This window comes from Nuphar pumila, chromosome 15 (assembly GCF_984573655.1).
Source record: "Nuphar pumila chromosome 15, dmNupPumi1.hap1.1, whole genome shotgun sequence".
NCBI classification, from domain to species: domain Eukaryota; kingdom Viridiplantae; phylum Streptophyta; class Magnoliopsida; order Nymphaeales; family Nymphaeaceae; genus Nuphar; species Nuphar pumila.
The window spans coordinates 82,229,719-82,248,695 of record NC_143263.1 but is presented as its reverse complement, the minus strand read 5'-3'; the positions used below and the strand labels follow the sequence as shown (position 1 = coordinate 82,248,695).

General features: G+C 37.7%; 1 protein-coding gene across 1 annotated transcript; it reads left to right on the top strand.

Moving 5' to 3' along the window:
• Positions 1–6,439: 6,439 nt before the first annotated feature.
• Positions 6,440–18,751, top strand: LOC149815787 (peptide methionine sulfoxide reductase B1, chloroplastic-like). The gene is made up of 5 exons (XM_089988399.1): positions 6,440–6,692; positions 17,677–17,782; positions 17,980–18,045; positions 18,198–18,395; positions 18,553–18,751. Exons 1-5 carry the CDS (start codon positions 6,506–6,508, stop codon positions 18,578–18,580), a joined length of 585 nt encoding a protein of 194 aa, XP_089844525.1. The 5' UTR covers positions 6,440–6,505; the 3' UTR covers positions 18,581–18,751.
• The last annotated feature ends 226 nt before the right edge of the window (positions 18,752–18,977 follow it).

Sequence of the window (18,977 nt, the reverse complement as noted above, 5' to 3'; positions counted from 1 at the left end):
GATGCTCTTCAGCGTGATTCATAAATGGTTCTTCTTGAGTTGGTACATCACTAACAGGATCAACTTTTGTTTTATCATTCGAATGAATAATGAAAGAAAGTTTTAAATTTTTAGGTGGAGTAACTTTATCCTGAATTTCTTTAAAAGAGAGGTTTTACAATGCATTTATACCAACAGAACCATCTTCTAAAAATCTAGCTTTATTTGTTTCTACTATTTGTGGTGTATGAGATGGACAATAAAACCTGAAACCTTTTAACCTTTCTGGATAACCAATGAAGAAACCACTGATTATTCTGGGGTCAAAAGCCTTGATGTAGGGATTATATAATTTTGCTTCTACAAGACAACTCTATATGTGCATGTAACTTAGACATGGTTTTCTACCTGTCCACAACTCATAAGGTGTTGAGACGGTCTTAGTAGGAACCTTGTTTAAGACATGTACGGTTGTTCGTAGAGCTTCACCCCCACAGTGTGATGGAAAGGGTTGAGTAGTTCAACATTGCATGTACCATTTCTTTAAGCGTATGATTTCTTCTTTCAGCTACATCATTCTGGTATGCACTTCTCGCCATGATATATTGAGAGACTATTTCTTCCTGCCTAAGAAATTGTGCTAACGGTCCTTCCTATTGTCCCATCTTAGTGAAATACCTACAGTACTCGCCACATCAATCTAATCTTACTATTTTTATTACATTCCCCATTTGTTTCTCTACTTCTTTTTTGAAGTCTTTGAAAACATTATAGAATTCAGATTTTTCAAATAACAAGTAGAGATACATATACCGGAAGTAATCATCAATGAAGGTGACACAGTATCTTTCTCGTGTATGGCAATGAGTGAAGGGTCCACATACATCCGTATGAACAATTTTCAACTTGTGGTTGCTCCTTTTGCCACCTTTCTTGTATGTGTTGGTTTGCTTGGCCTTTATGCAATCCAAACATTGTTCCTTAACTATGAAATCAATGGATTTAAGAAACCATTCTTTCACAAGTCGTTGGATCCTATCTTTACAGATATGACCCAGACGACGATGCTAGAGTATATAGAATTGCTCATCTAATAAGCTACGTGTATTGCTAATCAACATATTTTTTGAGGAAAGGGTTTCGCAAATTTGGACATTAGTTTCTAGATGATACAATCCATCACATATTTGCGGAACCAACAAGAACTGAACTTTTATAGATAGTCATTTTTTAATTTTCAAATTTAAAACAATATCCAATGAAATCCAATTTTGATATAAAAATGAGGTTCCTGTTGTATGTTGGTATATAAAATATATCAAATAAGTCTAAAATAAACCCATTTTTCAAAATCACTATGTAGGTTCCAACAGCCTTAACATGTGAGCGCATCTTGTTTCCTGAGAAAATATTCCTTTTATGATCCATTGAATCTCTTTTGTTCAGGAAGACCTGCAAGGTGTTGGCAATATGGATAGTGACACCTAAATCAATCCATAAGCTATTAGTTAGAATGTTGATCAAATTACATTCATGAGAAACAAATAAAAAATTACATTTCTTTGCCAGTCATTTCTTATGCCTCATGCAGTCTACCTTTAAATGTCTCTTTTTCTTGCGAAAGAAGCACTTGATAGAAGATTCTTCATAGGACTTGGTGCCTGACCCGTTGGACACAGATGCGTTTAAGTTCCTCTTTGCCTTTTTCTTAATGGCATTTTTCTTTGGTCCATGCCTTTTGTGACCTTTATGAGAAGATACGTGAGCATTATATCTTCTCTCCTTTCAATCTCTCTTCTTCCTCAACACACTTGGACATCAAGTCATTGAATGTCCATTCGTCATTATGAGTGTTGTAAGATATCTTGAAAGGTTCATATTCACTAGACACAGAAGTCATTATTAAGTGGACCAGGAAGGAATCAGATATGTTGACCTTCATGTCATTTAATTGAGTTGTTGTATTTCTCATTTCTAGAATGTGTTGTCGGATGTTCCCCCCACCAGTATATTTCATAGATATTAACCTTGTCATCAAGGTGCTAGCCCTTGCTTTATGTGAACTGGTAAATTGTGCCTCTATAGCTTCCAGAAATTCTTCTTAATATTCTTTGCCACACAAGACTACAAAAGCTGCAGGATAAGTCTATTTGAGTGCTCTCACTTATCGAAATCAATTTTTTGTTCAACTGTGCTATTGTCAGTTAACGGTGCAGGCTCAGTCTTGCGCATGGCTAAATCTAGATCCATATAACCTAATGTGAATTGTATAGTTTCCTTCCAATCACTAAAATTTGATTCATCTAGAAAAGAAATATGACTTGAACCATCAAGAACCACAGAATTGGACACTGTAATGACAAAAAAATATATTAATAAATATTCATACACATTCAAAATTTGAAAAGGTAAATGTAATAATAAGACCTAGTTATCATTTACACTTTTTTGGACAAGTGCTAGGGGTCATTATGGTCCCACTTTGGTGAGTACCCATAATATGCAAATGCACTTCGCCTCCCACTATTTGATAAAACTGAAAAGACATGTAGCCAGAGACAAGTCGACATGGGATTTTTGGGTGCTATATGTTTCATGTGCTAGGATACACTCTTTTCATTTCGTCCTTCTAGACTTTGAACATGACATCACTGCCTTTGGGTAGTCCATCATTTCATTAAGTCTGACACAATTCCAATATTGACTCATTCCATTATTTGTACAGAATAACTTAATTAAGCATACATTTGAACACTTTGGAGATTACAAATGCATCTTAATCAAAATTCAAATGTCATGCTTTATGTCAATATTGTCCATATGATTCATAAAAATACATATTTCTAAAATATAAATGAAACATCATGCATTATAATATAATGTGTGTGAAATAAACTAAGTCTTATATATGGAATATGCTTAAAACTCCTTAATTGATTCTAAAACCGAATGAATCAATCACAAAGATTCTCCAAAACAGTCCAAGAAAGCCCCAAAACCATTGAACTGACACTAAAACCATTCAAAAACATGATGAACTAGTGAAAATGGCCTCTTAACTGGTCAGAAAAGTAGTGAACCAGTCCAGAAAACCCCTGAATCGATTTGAAAAGGCTTTGAGCCGGTCTAAAATACAACGAATCAGACCATAATAGACAGAACTGGTTCCAGAAAACACTGAATCGGCCCTCAAATGCCTCAAATTGGTTTTGTACCACCTCGAACCGGTCCCAAAACTCAAAGAATCGGACTAAAAACAGGTAGAACCGATTACAAAATGCAAAGAACAGGGATGAAAACAGGTGAAATTGATCTCAGAACCTTATGAACTGGTTCTGGAACCGATTTGTCTAGTTTCAAACTGATTTTTTCTGGACTGATTTGGTCCCTGCTGTTCGAAGTGAAAACTGGATCGGATCGGGTCGGGTCAGGTCAGGTCAGGTTCAATGATAAACAATACCCAAAATCCGAAATAGTAAATGGATTTCAGTATCGGGTCTGAAAATGGGTATTACTTGGAGTCCCATGATCCGATACGTGATAGATCTGAGTAATGAATCTGAATCCGAAAAAAAATCCAAGGACCTTGGATCCAAAAACCAAATGGATCTAGGTCTTGGATTTGGATCTCAAAGTGCTCCGCCGACCTGAATCCATAAACTTAATGGATCCGAGTTGTTATGCTGAGTCGGTGACATGATGCACGAGTTCTTTTTTGTTTTTTGTTTCTTTTTTAAATATGAGAGAAGACATGTTTTTTAAATGTGTTAATTGATAAAAATTATATTTTGATATTTTAATATATAGTGATGTACTGAAATATAATTAAAGTTTATTTAAACACTACTAAAAATTTAATATCTTGACCTGTCAGTATCCATATCAATGTCGTGTCACCATGGACACGCAACCAAAATGACGTGTCTAGGTAGCATAGATCTGCAAATACCTTGTAGGAACTTACTCCCGTTTCACATCTGATTGTTGTTTCCCTAACTCGCTACCTCATTTAAACAATAAATCATTGTTTTTTCATACCCTGAAAGCCATGTTATCTTCTTATAAATACTATTTCATCCATAAATTTATTATTCCCCACTATGTCCGTTAGTACACTTAGTTTGTTTGACAGATCAAATACTATCATTATGATACTTTTGCTCTAAATAAAATAGCTTAGGGTTTGCTCATTGGGGCTCCCTTTTTAGTTAGGGGGTGACCATGCATGGTTTGTCACCTGTCATTACCGAATGCGTCCCTTGTCAGACTAGGTGTACTATCTAGGAGCAGGGATCCAGCGGCTAAGTGCCATGGCTATTTGAAACAGGCAATCACATGACAGTATTTTATGTGGGGTCTGTGCATTGTGTAACTGTAGGCCCATGCAATGATGTCATGTGATTGGCTGACACTTAACCTCTCCTTGGATCTGAACTCACTATTTAGTGGGCAGAGAGGGACCTCAAGGGTTTTTACTAATGAGAACTAGGGGTGGCAATGGGGTTGGGTTGGCGGGTCAGCATATCTCAACCCGAACTATTTATTAAACAGGTTGGCTGTGGCAAACACGATAACCCGACACGACCCGCCAACCCGTTTAATAAACATGTTGGGTCAGGTTGGTGGGTTGGCGGGTCGGGTTGGCAGGTTGGCGAATGGGTTGAAGGGTTGACCCGCCCGCTTAACCCGTTTATTAAACGGATCAGCCAGGTTGGCGGGTTGGCATACCCCTAACACAAACCCGACCCGTTTAATAAACAGGTTAGTGGAGTCGACCCGTTTATTAAACGGGTTAGTTTAAGTTCAACCCGATGTTGCCTAAGAGGCAGGTTGGCGGGTCGTGTCAGGTTTTGCCACCCTTAATGAGAACCTTCCTAACTTAGCCTAATATGCCTTATTTCGCATTTTTTAGCCATATTTGCTTGTTCAAGCTCAGTTTTGTTTTGGATTAAGGCAAGTTTTAGCATGAACCCAGTTTGGGTGGGCTCATTTACCTATTTGTCAGCTATTTATGAAAAGCCACCTGCTTGGTTAGTACATTAAGCCCCTACATTTTCATTTGTGTTTTCATGACACGTTTCCTGACAATGATGTAGATGGCCCTAGCTTTTATTAAAAATAATATTGCTAGATAGTATAACCAACATGGCCAATTTACTTTTCACTTGACACTTGTGCCCTTTATCATCTACACGTTTAGGCATTTGGTTTTTAGGGCTACAATTTACGCGGTGCCTGATTTTTTTAGGCGACACATGCAGGGGTGGCAAAACCTGACCCGACCCGCCAACCCGCCTCTTAGGCGGGTTCGGGTTGGGCTTAAGCCAACCCGTTTAATAAACGGGTCGACCCGCGTAACCCGTTTATTAAACAGGTCGGGTTCGGGTTGGGGGTATGCCAACCCGACCCGTCAAACCGCCCAACCCGCCAACCTGACCCGCAAACCTGAGAACCTGTTTACCCGACCCAACCCATTTATTAAATGAGTTGGTGGGTCGTGTCGAGTTACCCATTTATTAAACGGGTCGGGTTCGTGTTTGCCACAGCCGACCCGTTTAATAAACAGGTCGGGTTCGGGTTGAGGTATGCTGACCCGCCACCCGTCAGGTCGACTCACCAACCCGACAAGATTGTCACCCCTACTTACATGGAGCCTAGTTCTTTTTTAGGTGACAACATTGACAAAAATGGTTTAAAGAAGGCAGCTACTTTTGTAGGCGACAAGAGGGCAAAAGTGTAAAGTAAACAGTAAGTAAATAGTAAATCCGCCATATTTGTTATATTTTTAATAGTAAATCTGCCATTTTGGTAATATTTTTCAATTGCGGCTAAAAGTCAGAATTGTGCCAAAAGTGAGTACCATGTACGACATCTTTGGTTGGTCTTAAAATCATCCAGTTGACCTTTATTTAGTCAAACAAAATGATTGCAAAATGGTGTGGCTCTTGGATTTTCTCAAGGTCTTGTGATTGTAGATCACAATCAAAACACTTTCTCAAGGTTAGTGAAAAGTGAGAAAAGTGTAACTTGTGATTGTGTTGGACAGTTGTTATTGTTCTTGCCTTTAAATAGTATGAAATATTGACCTTGTGCCTTTGTGACCAACAATCAAAACTTATACTTTCTAGTTGTGATTTTTCATACCCACTTATGACCAAAGCAAACATGATCAAATCCGACCTTATAGATGGATTCAACATGGTCTATTTAATAAAAAACAACCTTTGGATCATATTTTTTTTATAAAAAATTGTTTTTTTTAAATTACAAAATTTGGTAGATTTTGTTAATCGCCAAAAAAAATCTTGCATACAAATCAGATTTTGGTGATTTAAATGTTGATCATCGCTTAAACGAAAGACTAGATCACGTTTATAGATCAGGACAACTTGCATTAATGAAATTCTCATGAGGGGCATGGAGATAAGGGAGGTGACATAGGGGATCATGTTGCTGCCACGTCTGTACGCGAAATGATAAGTCGTGGGGTAGGTGGAGCACTGACGCCTGGACAACAACGCGTGATATGGCATATCACCTTCTCGGCTCATCCTCCTCTGCGACCTTCGCGTTCTCCTCGACGGCTCAGGCGACCTTGACGAGAAGCCTCAGCAGATTCGCTCTCACTGCGCCTCGTACGAACAACTGCACCCTTCGACGACGGCTGATGGGTTCGTCCCCGTCTGCGATGAGCCAAGAAAACGCCTTCCAAGGTTTGGTTTAGTTTGGTTCTCGACCCCTTCTCTTTTTCAATAGTTCAACGATTGGTTATCTGTTTTCTTCTTTTCAGTCTGTAGTGTTGAAAACTTGTCTGTTCCAACGACCAAAAACGATGAGGAATCATGCAGAAATCAAGCTATCTTGCGCTTTTATAATGTTTAATATTTGGCCACCGCAAAAATATCTATCAGGGTGTGGTTTTTTGTGCCTGTTGGAAATGACCGTGATTCCCAAAGTTCAGGATTTTGAAAAAACTTACTTTGTTGTCACCAAAATATGGTATTGTAATGAATTGATGCAGGAGTTCTGAGTAGAACCGCACAAATATATGCTGCTGTCACGAACTGCTTTGCGCTAATGTGTGCTAAATTAAATTGTAGTGAAAACCAATGAAGATAGACAGAAAATAAAGGAAATAACTATCAATAAGAGTCTAGAATCACTCTTTTATTGGAAAAGAACATGAAGAAGCCTTAGTTCTAATATGAATCTAAGATATATCCAATACCCAACTGAATCCGTCATGAATCTTCCTGGTTTCTGTAAGTCCTGTTTTTGTATTATAAATTTGGGGTTCTTGTGAAAACCCTCTACCCTAAAGGGATTTTTAACTGTTCTGGTCTTAGTGAAATTTTCCTTGAGCAAAGTAAATTTTTGCTGATTTCTATATTGTGATAGACTCTTATGTCTTGTAATTAGATGATGGTACACGATGGTGTCTTTCCCTTACAATGGTTTTAATGGCTTGACCTTGTTCCCCCTAGAAAAAGGCACCATACAATATGAGATTTTCCAGACTTTGCAATTCCATTTCTGAAACAATGATATATTATAGCAGAATTTAATTGTTTTTCTTCTGGAGACATGCTGAATGTGTTCTAGTGTACCTTATCTTTTTTTGGCAAGACTCTTTCTCTTTTTTCATGAGGAACGGGGAAACCGCCCCCGAGATCAGCAACCTAGTCGTGCTCTGTCTAAGCCTGCTGTACTTACAGCCGCTTTCCCAATTGTGTAAACCCGTGGTGCACCCTTGCCCCCAAGGAGTAGTCGCCTTGCTTCGACATGAGCAAGGCCCATAATGTCCTTGCCCCTTCTTTTATGCAAGGAGCTGATGTCTGTGAGAATGGAATCTGACCACCTGCCTAGCAGCTAAGGCTCCCTTCTACTAAGTCAAACCCCTTTGGGTTGGCAAACCTCTTTCTTGGGGGCGAAAATATGAATGCATTAAGTATTAGTTGATTATCATCTACATTTGCGGCATCTAGTTAAGATGAAATCTCGTTAACTATATTTGTGGGCTTATCGTCACTACAATTGGGCACATCTACAGGAATCTTGTTAACTACATTTGTGGGCTTATCATCACTATATTTGGGCTCATCTACAGGAATCTCGTTAACTACATTTGTGGACTTATCGTCATCCCCATTTGAGGAGGCAGCCAACATAGGATAACGACTATCCGGTTAGTCATTACCTACATTTGAGTAAGGGTCAACCAAATAGTGGACCAATACAAGTTGTATTTATGTACTCAACTTTTGTAATTTGATGTATCAAGAAAAACTTAATCAGATTTTCATCTTTGATCTTTCTTTGATTCTTTAGTTTTCTTCATGGTATATGAGCAGGGACTTTGATCCTGCGCACTTCATTTTTCTTATCTTTCTAGACCCGCAATTTGGTCATCGCACATTACAAGGCCACTAATTCTCATCCTCCCATCGTGGTAGACATCTTTTTTTTTGCTGACCGAAGATCAACTCCGCTCACAACATCTTTGAGCTTTTCCCAATGGCTTCTGATAGTATCATCTGAGAACACTCAAGAATCGACAGTTAATCATTTCTTTCTCCATCACTCGGATAACCCAGGGATATCCTTAGTGTCGCAACAGCTTATTGAAGATAACTACTCGATGTGGAGTAGAGCCATAGTTATAGCACTAAGTGCCAAGAATAAATTGGGTTTTGTCGACAGATCAATCACGAAACCTAAATCATGATCACCAAATATTGCTATATGGGAGCGGTGCAACAATATGGTGTTATCCTAGTTGCTCAACTCCATTCACAAGGATCTAGCAGGTAGCGTTATCTATGTTCAAACCGCAGCTGAGGTTTGAACAGAGCTTCGTGAGAGGTTCTCCCAATCGAACGCTCACAGAATATATCAAATCCGACAAGAGATAATCAATCTCAAGCAAGGACAATCTTCAGTAATAGTTCATTTCACCAAACTAAAGGGATTATGGGACGAAATGTCCACATACATTGAGGTTCTGCCTTGCTCGTGTGGAGCCATGAAGGTTATTCAAGAACTCCAGCAACGAGAAAGGCTCATTCAATTTCTGATGGGCCTTAATTACAGTTTTAGTGCCATCCGGAGTCAATTACTCCTCATGACACCCTTACTAAATATATCCAAGGCATATTCATTGATCATTCAAAAAGAGCAACAACGTGACCTTCGTCTCACACCATCCCATGAACCAGCTGCCACGGCAATCGATCAAAGCAATCTGCCTATCAAAGCTGACACATCGAAAATAGGTCAGATGCGTCCCAGACCAAAATGTGAACATTATGGGCGTCTGGGTCACATCAAGCAAAAATGCTATTACCTTCATGGTTTTTCTAACCGATCAAGGGGTTCTTCCAATGCTCACTTCTCTAGCCAGGCTAATGTCTATATATGTTCCTCCACAACCGAACCTGAAAAACCAATTTTCAGTCATTCTCTTCCCAAACTTACCCAAGAACAATATGATAAGATCATGGCCATTGTCAATCTTGGTAACCAAAATACTCCATCTTTGGCCAACCTTGCTGGTAATATACCCAAACCATCAGTTTGTTTATTTGCATCTCAATGTTGGATTATAAATTCAAGGGCCACAGATCACATCACAAATTCAATATCCAATATTTCATCTTCGGTGCCAATTTCCTTCCCACCCGTCGGCCTCTCTGATGGGATGCCCGCCCCTGCCACTCACACTGCAGTGTCATATTTGTTAATATATATATATATATATATATATATATATATATATATGTATTGTCTAGTTTGCTCGATAGAGGCATTTTAGTCTTTTCACATAGTTTTTCCTAGAAACAACTATTTTTTTAGTTTATGGTTTTTTATTTATTTAAAATATAATTTTTACTTTTTTTATTTTTACTTTTTTTATTACATTGGGGCCCCCATCATGGAGTCATTGGGGCTCCAACAATCATAAATATGACTGTTGGGAGCTCTCAACGACTCTATGAGGGAGCTCCCAATGGTCTCTTTCTCCTTTTTTTGATGTGTATAAATAGGGGATGTTCCCCCTTGTTGGCATTGCCTTTTTAAGGCTTTTTGTACTGTCCCATTGGGGACTTCTTGCTTGTATGCTCCTTGTGCCTTTGTACTTGTCCATTATTGGATTTAGTTGATGCTTTTGCATCTTTGGGTTATAATTTCGCATACTTTATTATATAGTTTCAGAGCAAGGTTGTGCTCTTTGTTTTGTTAAAGGTGATCATTGATACATCGTGATTCGGGAATCTCTTTCATATTCTTTCTCCTTCTTTCTAAGTCACTATGGAGAATGAGCATAAGATTGATCTCTCATTCAAGTTGAATGGTGCCAACTATATGATGTGGGCATCCACCATGGAGAATAACCTCAAAGGCAAAAGGTGTTGGGGATACGTGATGGGCTCTATTCCGAAACCACAACTCAATCTCACCAAAATGGAAGGAGGACAAGAAAAGGCTCTAGAAGGTAATGCTTGCACTAAAGCTATTGAAGATCACCAATCCAAGATAGAGGGAGGATTGGGAAAGTAAACATGCCAAGATCCTTGCATGATTTATAAATAATGTTGAGCTCAAGATATGTGCCAACATAGTCCAATTTCACAAGGCAAACGAGGCATGGTTTTTCATGAAAGGTATGCATACACAAAACGATCTTGCAAGACAATTTTTTCTCCAAGAAAAAATATGTACCATTAAGTAAGGGGACATGAGTGTCCGTGATTATTTTAGCACTTTTAGTCCTTTATGGGATAAACTATCTCTTCTTCAACCCAAATGGGTTGCGAGTGAAGATGTTGAACTAAGAAGAGAGCAAATGAAAAAAAAAACACTTTTTCCAATTTTTACATGGGCTTAAGCTTGAATATGAACAAGTTAGATCTTTCATCCTTCATAGATCTAAGCCTCTTCCTCTAGATGATGTTGTTGCCGAAATATGCCAAGAGAAAACTCGTCTTGGTATGATAAAAGGAGGAGATGAAGTGCTAGCCGTATCTAAGCCCAACAATCACATGAAAACTTACAAGCCTTTATACTTTTGGAGGCAAAATAGCTATAATGGAGGTTATAAGAAAGCCATTTGCCATCATTGTCATGAACAGGGTCATATACGACCTAATTATCCAAAGTTATATGAAAACTCAAAAAACAAAGTTGCTTTTGTTGAAGAAACTACACTAAGGAAGGAAGAACCAATTAAAGGAAAAGATTCTTTTTCTCTTGCTTAATTATCAGAGGCACTTCCAATGCTACTCAAATCTCCATTCACATCGAGTGTCGTTCATCTTTCCCTCCAGGTATGTCTTCTTGGATCCTTGATTCGGGGGCCTCTTTTCATATGACACCTCTTGAGAATGGTTTACCCGACTTATGCATTAATTCAAAAACCTCCTATGTTTCTACTACCGATGGAACATCTTTACAAATTAAAAGTGTTGGAACTTTAATTTCTTCTAAAAACTCTTTTGTGCCAAAAGTAAGAGTTGTTCTACAACTAAATTTAAATCTTTTTTTCGTTTCACAACTTTTCGATCATGGATGTGGAATCTCTTTCTCATCTAAAGGTTGCTCCGTGCAGGATCTCCAGTCCGGAAAGCTGATTGGGTAAGGCTATAGGAAGGGAGATCTCTACTACATGAACTATTTAAATCTTTCCCTCAACTCATTTTGTAATTATGTTCAAGATAAAAATATTGAAACTTGGCATAAAAAACTTAGGCATCCAAGTTTTTTCAAGATGTATCTTCTGCCCTTCGGGGGGAAATTTTGTAATGAGAAAAATTTAGTTTGCAAAGATTGTATCTTTGAAAAAATGAAATCAACTCCCTTTCCAAATAGAACCTTTGTCTCTAAGAGACCTTTTGAATTAGTACAATCAGATGTTTGGGGGCCTTCTCCCATTATATTGAAAGGAGGATATTCATATTATGTTACCTTTATTGATGATTTTACTAGGTATGTATGGATATGCTTTCTTAATTTCAAATCCGATGTCTTCTCTTTTTTTAAAAAATTCTATATGATTGTCAAAAATTAATTTTCAAGCAACATCTCTATTCTTAGATCTGATTCGAGTGGTGAATACTTCTCAAATGAGTTTTAAAATTATTTAGAATCAAATAAAATTGGTCACCAAAAATCATGTCCTAGAACTCTCCAACAAAATGGATTAACCGAAAAAAATCGGCACATTTTAGAAACCACTAGGACACTACTTTCTAAAGACATTCCAAAAAGTTTTTGGTCTTAGGTTGCTCTAACATCAACCTATTTGATAAATAGAATGGTCTCATCATCATTACAAAACATATCCCCTTATGAAAAATTATTTGAAAGAATACCCGACTTCAATAGGTTGTGGATCTTTGGTTGTAAGTGTTTTGTGTAAATTGTCTTCAAAAGCCATTGAATGTGTATTCATAGGCTATAGAGAAAACCAAAAAGGATATTGATGTTTTGATCCTAAAAATAACAAACTATATGTTTCTAAAGATGTAACCTTTTTAGAAAATAAAAATGGTTTTGAGAAGATTAAGGAAAACAATGAAGTTGATTATACATTTTTATTTGATCTCTTGCCACAAGAAGAGTTGAATTCTTGTGATGATTCTTTGGGTGACATAGGGGATAATTTTCTAAATATCAATGAAAATGATTATGAAAATATGAAAGAAGAACCACATATAAATAATGATATTGTTGATAAACCTATGCAAACCTATACCCGGCGTGATGAAAGGAATCCTCTAAATGCTTTAGAGAAATATTCTCAAAGTTCAGCTTTAGAGGAAACATCCCTTAGGAGATCCAATCATATCTCCAACCCACCAAATAGATTTGTATCATATGACACATTAACACCAAAATATAGGTCATGTCTAATTGCATTACATTCCTATCATAAACCATCTCATTATAATGAAGCAACAAATCTTTCATAATAGGTTGAAGCTATGAATTTAAAACTTAGTGCTCTTAGAAAAGTTAAAACATGGGAAATAACTTCATTACTCGTAGGAAAGAAATCTATAGGATGTAGATGGGTTTTCAAAGTTAAAACCAAGAGTGATGGGTCTCTAGAACGTTACAAAACTAGAGTAGTGGCCAAAGGATACTCTCAAGAGTATAGTATTGACTACAAAGAAACATTCGCCTCGGTCGCTAGGATGACTAGTGTTAGGGCCCTCATAGCCGTTACATCTATTAAACAATGGCCCATTTATCAACTAGATATAAAATTTGTTTTTTTTAATGGTGAATTAAATGAAGAAGTTTATATGGATCCTCCACGGGGGTTTGCATTGGAAAAGGTAAAAATCTTAAGCTTAACAAAGCCTTATATGGTCTAAAACAAGCTCCAAAAGCTTGGCATGATATACTGACACTGCACTTTTTGTTAAAGGTACAGGTTCTATGATTGTTATTCTTCTACTTTTTGTAGATGATATGATTATCACTGGAAGTAACAAACAAGGAATCAGTGGCATTAAGAATATTTTAAAAGAAAATTTTGACATGTCTGATTTAGGTTTCTTAAGATACTTTTTAGGTATTGAAGTTGTGTACTCTCCCAGAGTGTATATCCTTTCTCAAATAAAACTTGCTGCTAATATTTATACTAAGTCTGGTATTTTAGATGATAAGAAGATAGAAACCCCAGAAATAATTAATGTTAAATTGAGGCTGGAAGATGGGACTCTACACGATAATCCTACTCCTTACCGCCAACTTGTTGGGTCTCTCACATACTTATCCGTCACTCGGCCAAACATTGCTTATGCAGTTCATTCCGCGAGTCAGTTTCAACATGCTCCTACCACTGTGCACATGAGTGTTGTCTTAAGAATTGTCAGATACATCAAGAATACTATAACCAAGGGGTTTTTCTATCCTCATCTTCTTCACTTGATTTATATGTTTATACTGATGCTGATTGGAGTAGAAATCCTAATGATAGAGTCTTAACTATAGGTTTTTGTGTGTTCTTAGGTGACTATGATTTCATGGAGATGCAAGAAGCAGCATAAAGTATCTCTCTCTTCAACTGAAGTCGAATATCGTGCAATGGCCACTATAGCTATCGAGTTTGTGTGGCTTCGAAGTCTTCTCAATGATATGGGCATAGTGACTATGACAATAAGAGTGCAATTTACATCATAACCAACCACACCTTTCATGAGCGTATTAAGCATATTGAGATGGACTGTCATTATGTACGTGATGAATATCTGAGGGAAACTATTACATTGTCGTATATCACATCAGAATACCAGTTGGTGGACTTCTTCACCGAAGTTCTTCCTGCTCTTCTCTTTATTTTTCTCCTTAGCAAACTTTCGGTTATTTCCCCGTAAGTTTGAGGGGGTGTTAAAATATATATATATATATATATATATATTGTCTAGTTTGCCCGATAGCGGCATTTTAGTCTTTTCACATAGTTGTTTCTAGAAGCAACTATTTTTCTAGTTTATGGTTTTTTATTTATTCAAAATATAATTTTTACTTTTTTTATTTTTTATTTTTATTGCATTAGGGCCCCCATCATGGAGTCGTTGGGAGTGCCCAACGAGTCTATGAGGGAGCTCCCAATGGTCTCTCTCTCCTTTTTTTGATGTGTATAAATAGGAGATGTTCCTCCTTGTTCTTCTCAAGCTTTTAAAGCTCTCTTAAAAAAAGTTTTGTATTCTTGACTTGTTGGCATTGCCTTTTGAAGCCTTTTTGTATTGTCCCATTGTGGACTTCTTGCTTGTATGCTCCTTGTGCTTTTGCACTTGTCCATTATTGGACTTAGTTGATGCTTTTGCATCTTTAGGTTATAATTCTGCATACTTCATTACAATATTGACATCCTCAATTACTTTACAGAATGTCTTATATGTTCCTCATTTCAAATTCAACCTCATCTCAGTTAGTAAATTAATTCATGATTTGAAGTATAACGTTGTGTTTAAAGAAAATCATTGTGTTTTCAGGACCCGCACTCAAAGATGACGATTGGAACGGGTAGGCTGCAAGAGAATCTTTACATACTTGAAAACGGTGGTAACCATGCCTTGAATGCTTCATCCCCTTCCTTTTGACACCTTAGACTTGGACATTTATCAAATTCCCGACTTCAAATTCTTATTAATTTCAATAAAGTTAATGAAAAAAAAATCATGAACATTGTTCCATTTGTCATAAAGCCAAACAAACCAGATTGTCGTTTCCCCATGGGACCATATCGTATTCCAAACCTTTTGAATTACTACATTGCGACATATGGGGTGTATATCAAACTCCTTCTATGTCAGGAGCTCATTTCTTCTTGACCATAGTAGATGACTACAACAGATGCACGTGGGTATATCTCATGAGGTATAAGTCTGAGACATTCAATATTATCAAAAAATTTATCGTGTTGATTTAAAATCAATTTCAAACCAATGTTTTGAGCATTAGATCCAACAATGGAACCGAATTCTTTTCAAATGACATGCAACTTTATCTTAGAGAAAATGGAATTAACCATCAGCATAGTTGCGTAGCAACTCCGCAACAAAACAGAGCTGTTGAACGCAAACATAGAGATTTATTGAATGTGGCTCGGGCCCTCCAATTTCAATCAAATTTACCAATCAAGTTTTGGGGGAATGTGTTCTTACTGCAACATACCTTATTAATCGACTTTCCTCAAAACCCTTGATGGGTAAAACTCTCTATGAGATGTTCTACAACCTAGCACTCAAATATGATCATTTACGAATATTTGGATGTTTATGTTATGCTTTTAAGATCAATCACACCCATAAATTTGACACACATGCCAAACAATGCATTTTTTTAGGATATCCATATGGTCAAGTTGGTTATAAAGTTTATGATCTTGAATCTCAAAAGATATTTATCAGTCGAGATGTCAAATTTTATTAAAATGTTTTCCCTTTTCAAGATCATAAAGCTCCTTCTATCGATGCTAATAATGTTATACCCATGCCCATATTTGAACCCCAAGACTTCTCACCACAGTATCAAGCCCTTGAGCCTTTGCCCACCATCCCGAATACCTCCAATGATCCTACATCATCGTCTACTCTAGACAACCCATCCAATCCTGTCACCACCTAAAACACCCAAGATATGCCTCAAGTTCGAAGATCTGATCGTTCTCGCCAACTACCTTCATACTTCAAGGATTTCAAGTGTTACTCTGCAGCTCCCGTACTCCAATCGGATGAATCGTGTGACGTGGCTCCAAGTACCCACCATCCTCTTAACCATTACCTTGCATATCAGCACTTCTCTCCTTCACATAGAATTTTCTTAGCCGCCATCACTTAAAGTTTCGAGCCAAAGACTTTTGTTCAAGCCATGAAACACCAACATTGGCGTGATGCCATGGCTGCTGAAATCCAAGCACTTGAGGCGAACAATACTTGGATGGTGATGACCTTACCTGAAGGTAAGCATCCTGTCGATTGGTCTATAAAGTTAAATTTTGGTCTGATGGTTCCATTGAACGTTATAAAGCCCGATACACTCAAATCGAAGGTCTTAATTGCAATGAGTTGTTTGCTCCTGTAGCCAAGATGGTCATCATTCGATGCCTGCTTGCCATTGCTTCTATACTTAATTAGCATCTTTTTCAAATTGATGTCAACCACGCATTTCTTCATAGTGATCTCGATGAAGAGGTATACATGTGGCTTTCTCCCGTATTTTCTCGTCAGGGGACGCACCAAGTTTGCCTCCTACATAAGTCTATTTATGGTCTCAAACAATCCTCGCAGAACTGGTTTGCGAAGCTCTCCTCTTATTTACGGGAAATTGGTTTTGTTCAATCTAAGGCCGTCTACTCTTTATTCTCCCACACAGGGAACGCTCACCACATATTCATATTGGTGTGCGTGGATGCCATAATCATCGCAAGAGATAATCTTGATCATCTATAGAGGTCGAGTATCGTTCTATGGCATTAGTAACTTGTGAGCTCATTTTGGTCAAATATTTATTGATAGACTTTGTGATCCTTCATTCTCATGACTCTATTTTGTGACAATCAAGGAGCACTGCATATTGGTGCTAATCCTGTTTACCATGAGCGCACCAAACACATTGAAATTGATTGTCATCTCATTCAGAAGAAAATTCAAAATAGGTTAATCCGTACTCAGTTTATTCCTACCCATTCACAGTGCGCAGACGTTTCCACAAAGGCCTTGGGCAGTGCGCAACTCTCCCTTCTGAAGACCAAGTTGGGCATGCTCGATCCACATGCTCCAACTTAAGGGGGCGTATTAGTTGATTCAAATAAATCATTATCTACTGATAACGATTTATCATTTACATTTGCGGCATCTAGTTAAGATGAAATCTCGTTAACTACATTTGTGGGCTTATCGTCACTACATTTGGGCTCATCTACAGCTCGTTAACTACATTTGTGGACTTATCGTCATCCCCATTTGCGGAGGCAGCCAGTATAGGATAACGATTATCCGGTTAGCCGATACCTACATTTGAGGAGTAAGGGTCGACCAAATAGTCGACCAATACAAGTTGTATTTATGTACTCCACTTTTGTAATTTGATGTATCGAGAAAAACTTAATCAGATTTTCATCTTTGATCTAGCTTGACAGCTCCAGTTTCATTGTGTGGCTCTTGATAGTTTGTTATGCTATAACAGGAAAGGTCGACTATTCAAAAGTCAGTGATGATGAATGGAAAAAACATCTTACCGAACAGCAGTTTTATGTAGCACGGAAGAAGGGAACTGAAAGGGCTTTCACTGGGTATGACCTTGTTCCTTCCTTTGTATGCATTTTATGTATACTAATTCATGGCTTGTGGATCTTATAAATGAATTTTATGATGCTGAGGAATTGGCTGGTTTTGTCTGTAAAAGAGACAAAGGAGCTTATTGATCACCTGCACTTTTCCTGTGTGGTGCAACTGCTTCCTGATTTTGTTCTTTATGGGACTATTTTAGGGAATATTGGAACACTAAGACTCCTGGAACATACCACTGTATCTGTTGTGACACTCCTTTATTTGAGTAAGTGCTCTTTTTGCTGATGGCATTTTTCGCATTCTGCGGAAGTTCATATCATGTTATCGTGGCTTTTGCTCAACATATTTTTGACTATGTGAGGCAATTACTTCTGATGCTAAGAGAAGATGTCTGTGTTGGCCTTGGCTTTCTTTCAGGTCTAGTACAAAATTTGACAGTGGAACTGGTTGGCCGTCTTACTATGAACCCATTGGGGAAAATGTGAAATCAAAATTAGATATGTCAATTATCTTCATGCCTCGGCAGGAAGTTCTCTGTGCAGTATGTGATGCTCATCTTGGCCACGCCTTTGATGATGGTCCACCACCTACCGGGAAACGTTACTGTATCAATAGGTTTGTCTCTTCTTCTCTTTAATCTATCGTATTAATATAGCATTCATCAAAATATGTTTTCTTCTTTCTTTGATGAAAAAAGATGCTGGTCTCTCTTGATGTGATAAAAATGCTTGATCTCAAGTAACTATTATCATTGTGTTGGCTTTTGTTGCAGTGCATCCTTGAAGCTAAAGCCCCGATAAAAGATCCTTGTTCAGGAAAGCTTTAAAAGCACACAGGTACTGTAAACAGATATATATGTGAGTCAGTACTTTATGTTCATGGAGGTCAAAATTATTGTTAATAACCTTAAGAGTGACTCTAATGTATATCAGCGAACAATGAGTATTGATAGAGCTAGTCCTGTTCATTCACCTTCTTCTCTCCCTATCTGTTTTTTCATAGATTTCTTCCGCTTCATCTTTTAATGGCATCATTTCACCGAAACCATGTGGATTTCGATGGATGTTATACCCTTGTGAGATTCACAGGTTTTGAGGGCCATTTGCCCCTTCATCTTGTTTCATAAGAGTAGTCCTAACTATAGGCATTAAGCTTGTAGCAAGATCCATGGTTTTCAAGGGCTTAAACGCCTTTGCT

Coding starts and splice junctions, on each gene's coding strand:
- LOC149815787 (XM_089988399.1), top strand. CDS start 6,506: ATGGCATATCACCTTCTCGGCTCATCCTCCTCTGCGACCTTCGCGTTC. Junction 6,693..17,676: donor CCAAGAAAACGCCTTCCAAG/GTTTGGTTTAGT, acceptor ATGCTATAACAG/GAAAGGTCGACTATTCAAAA. Junction 18,046..18,197: donor TGTGACACTCCTTTATTTGA/GTAAGTGCTCTT, acceptor GCTTTCTTTCAG/GTCTAGTACAAAATTTGACA.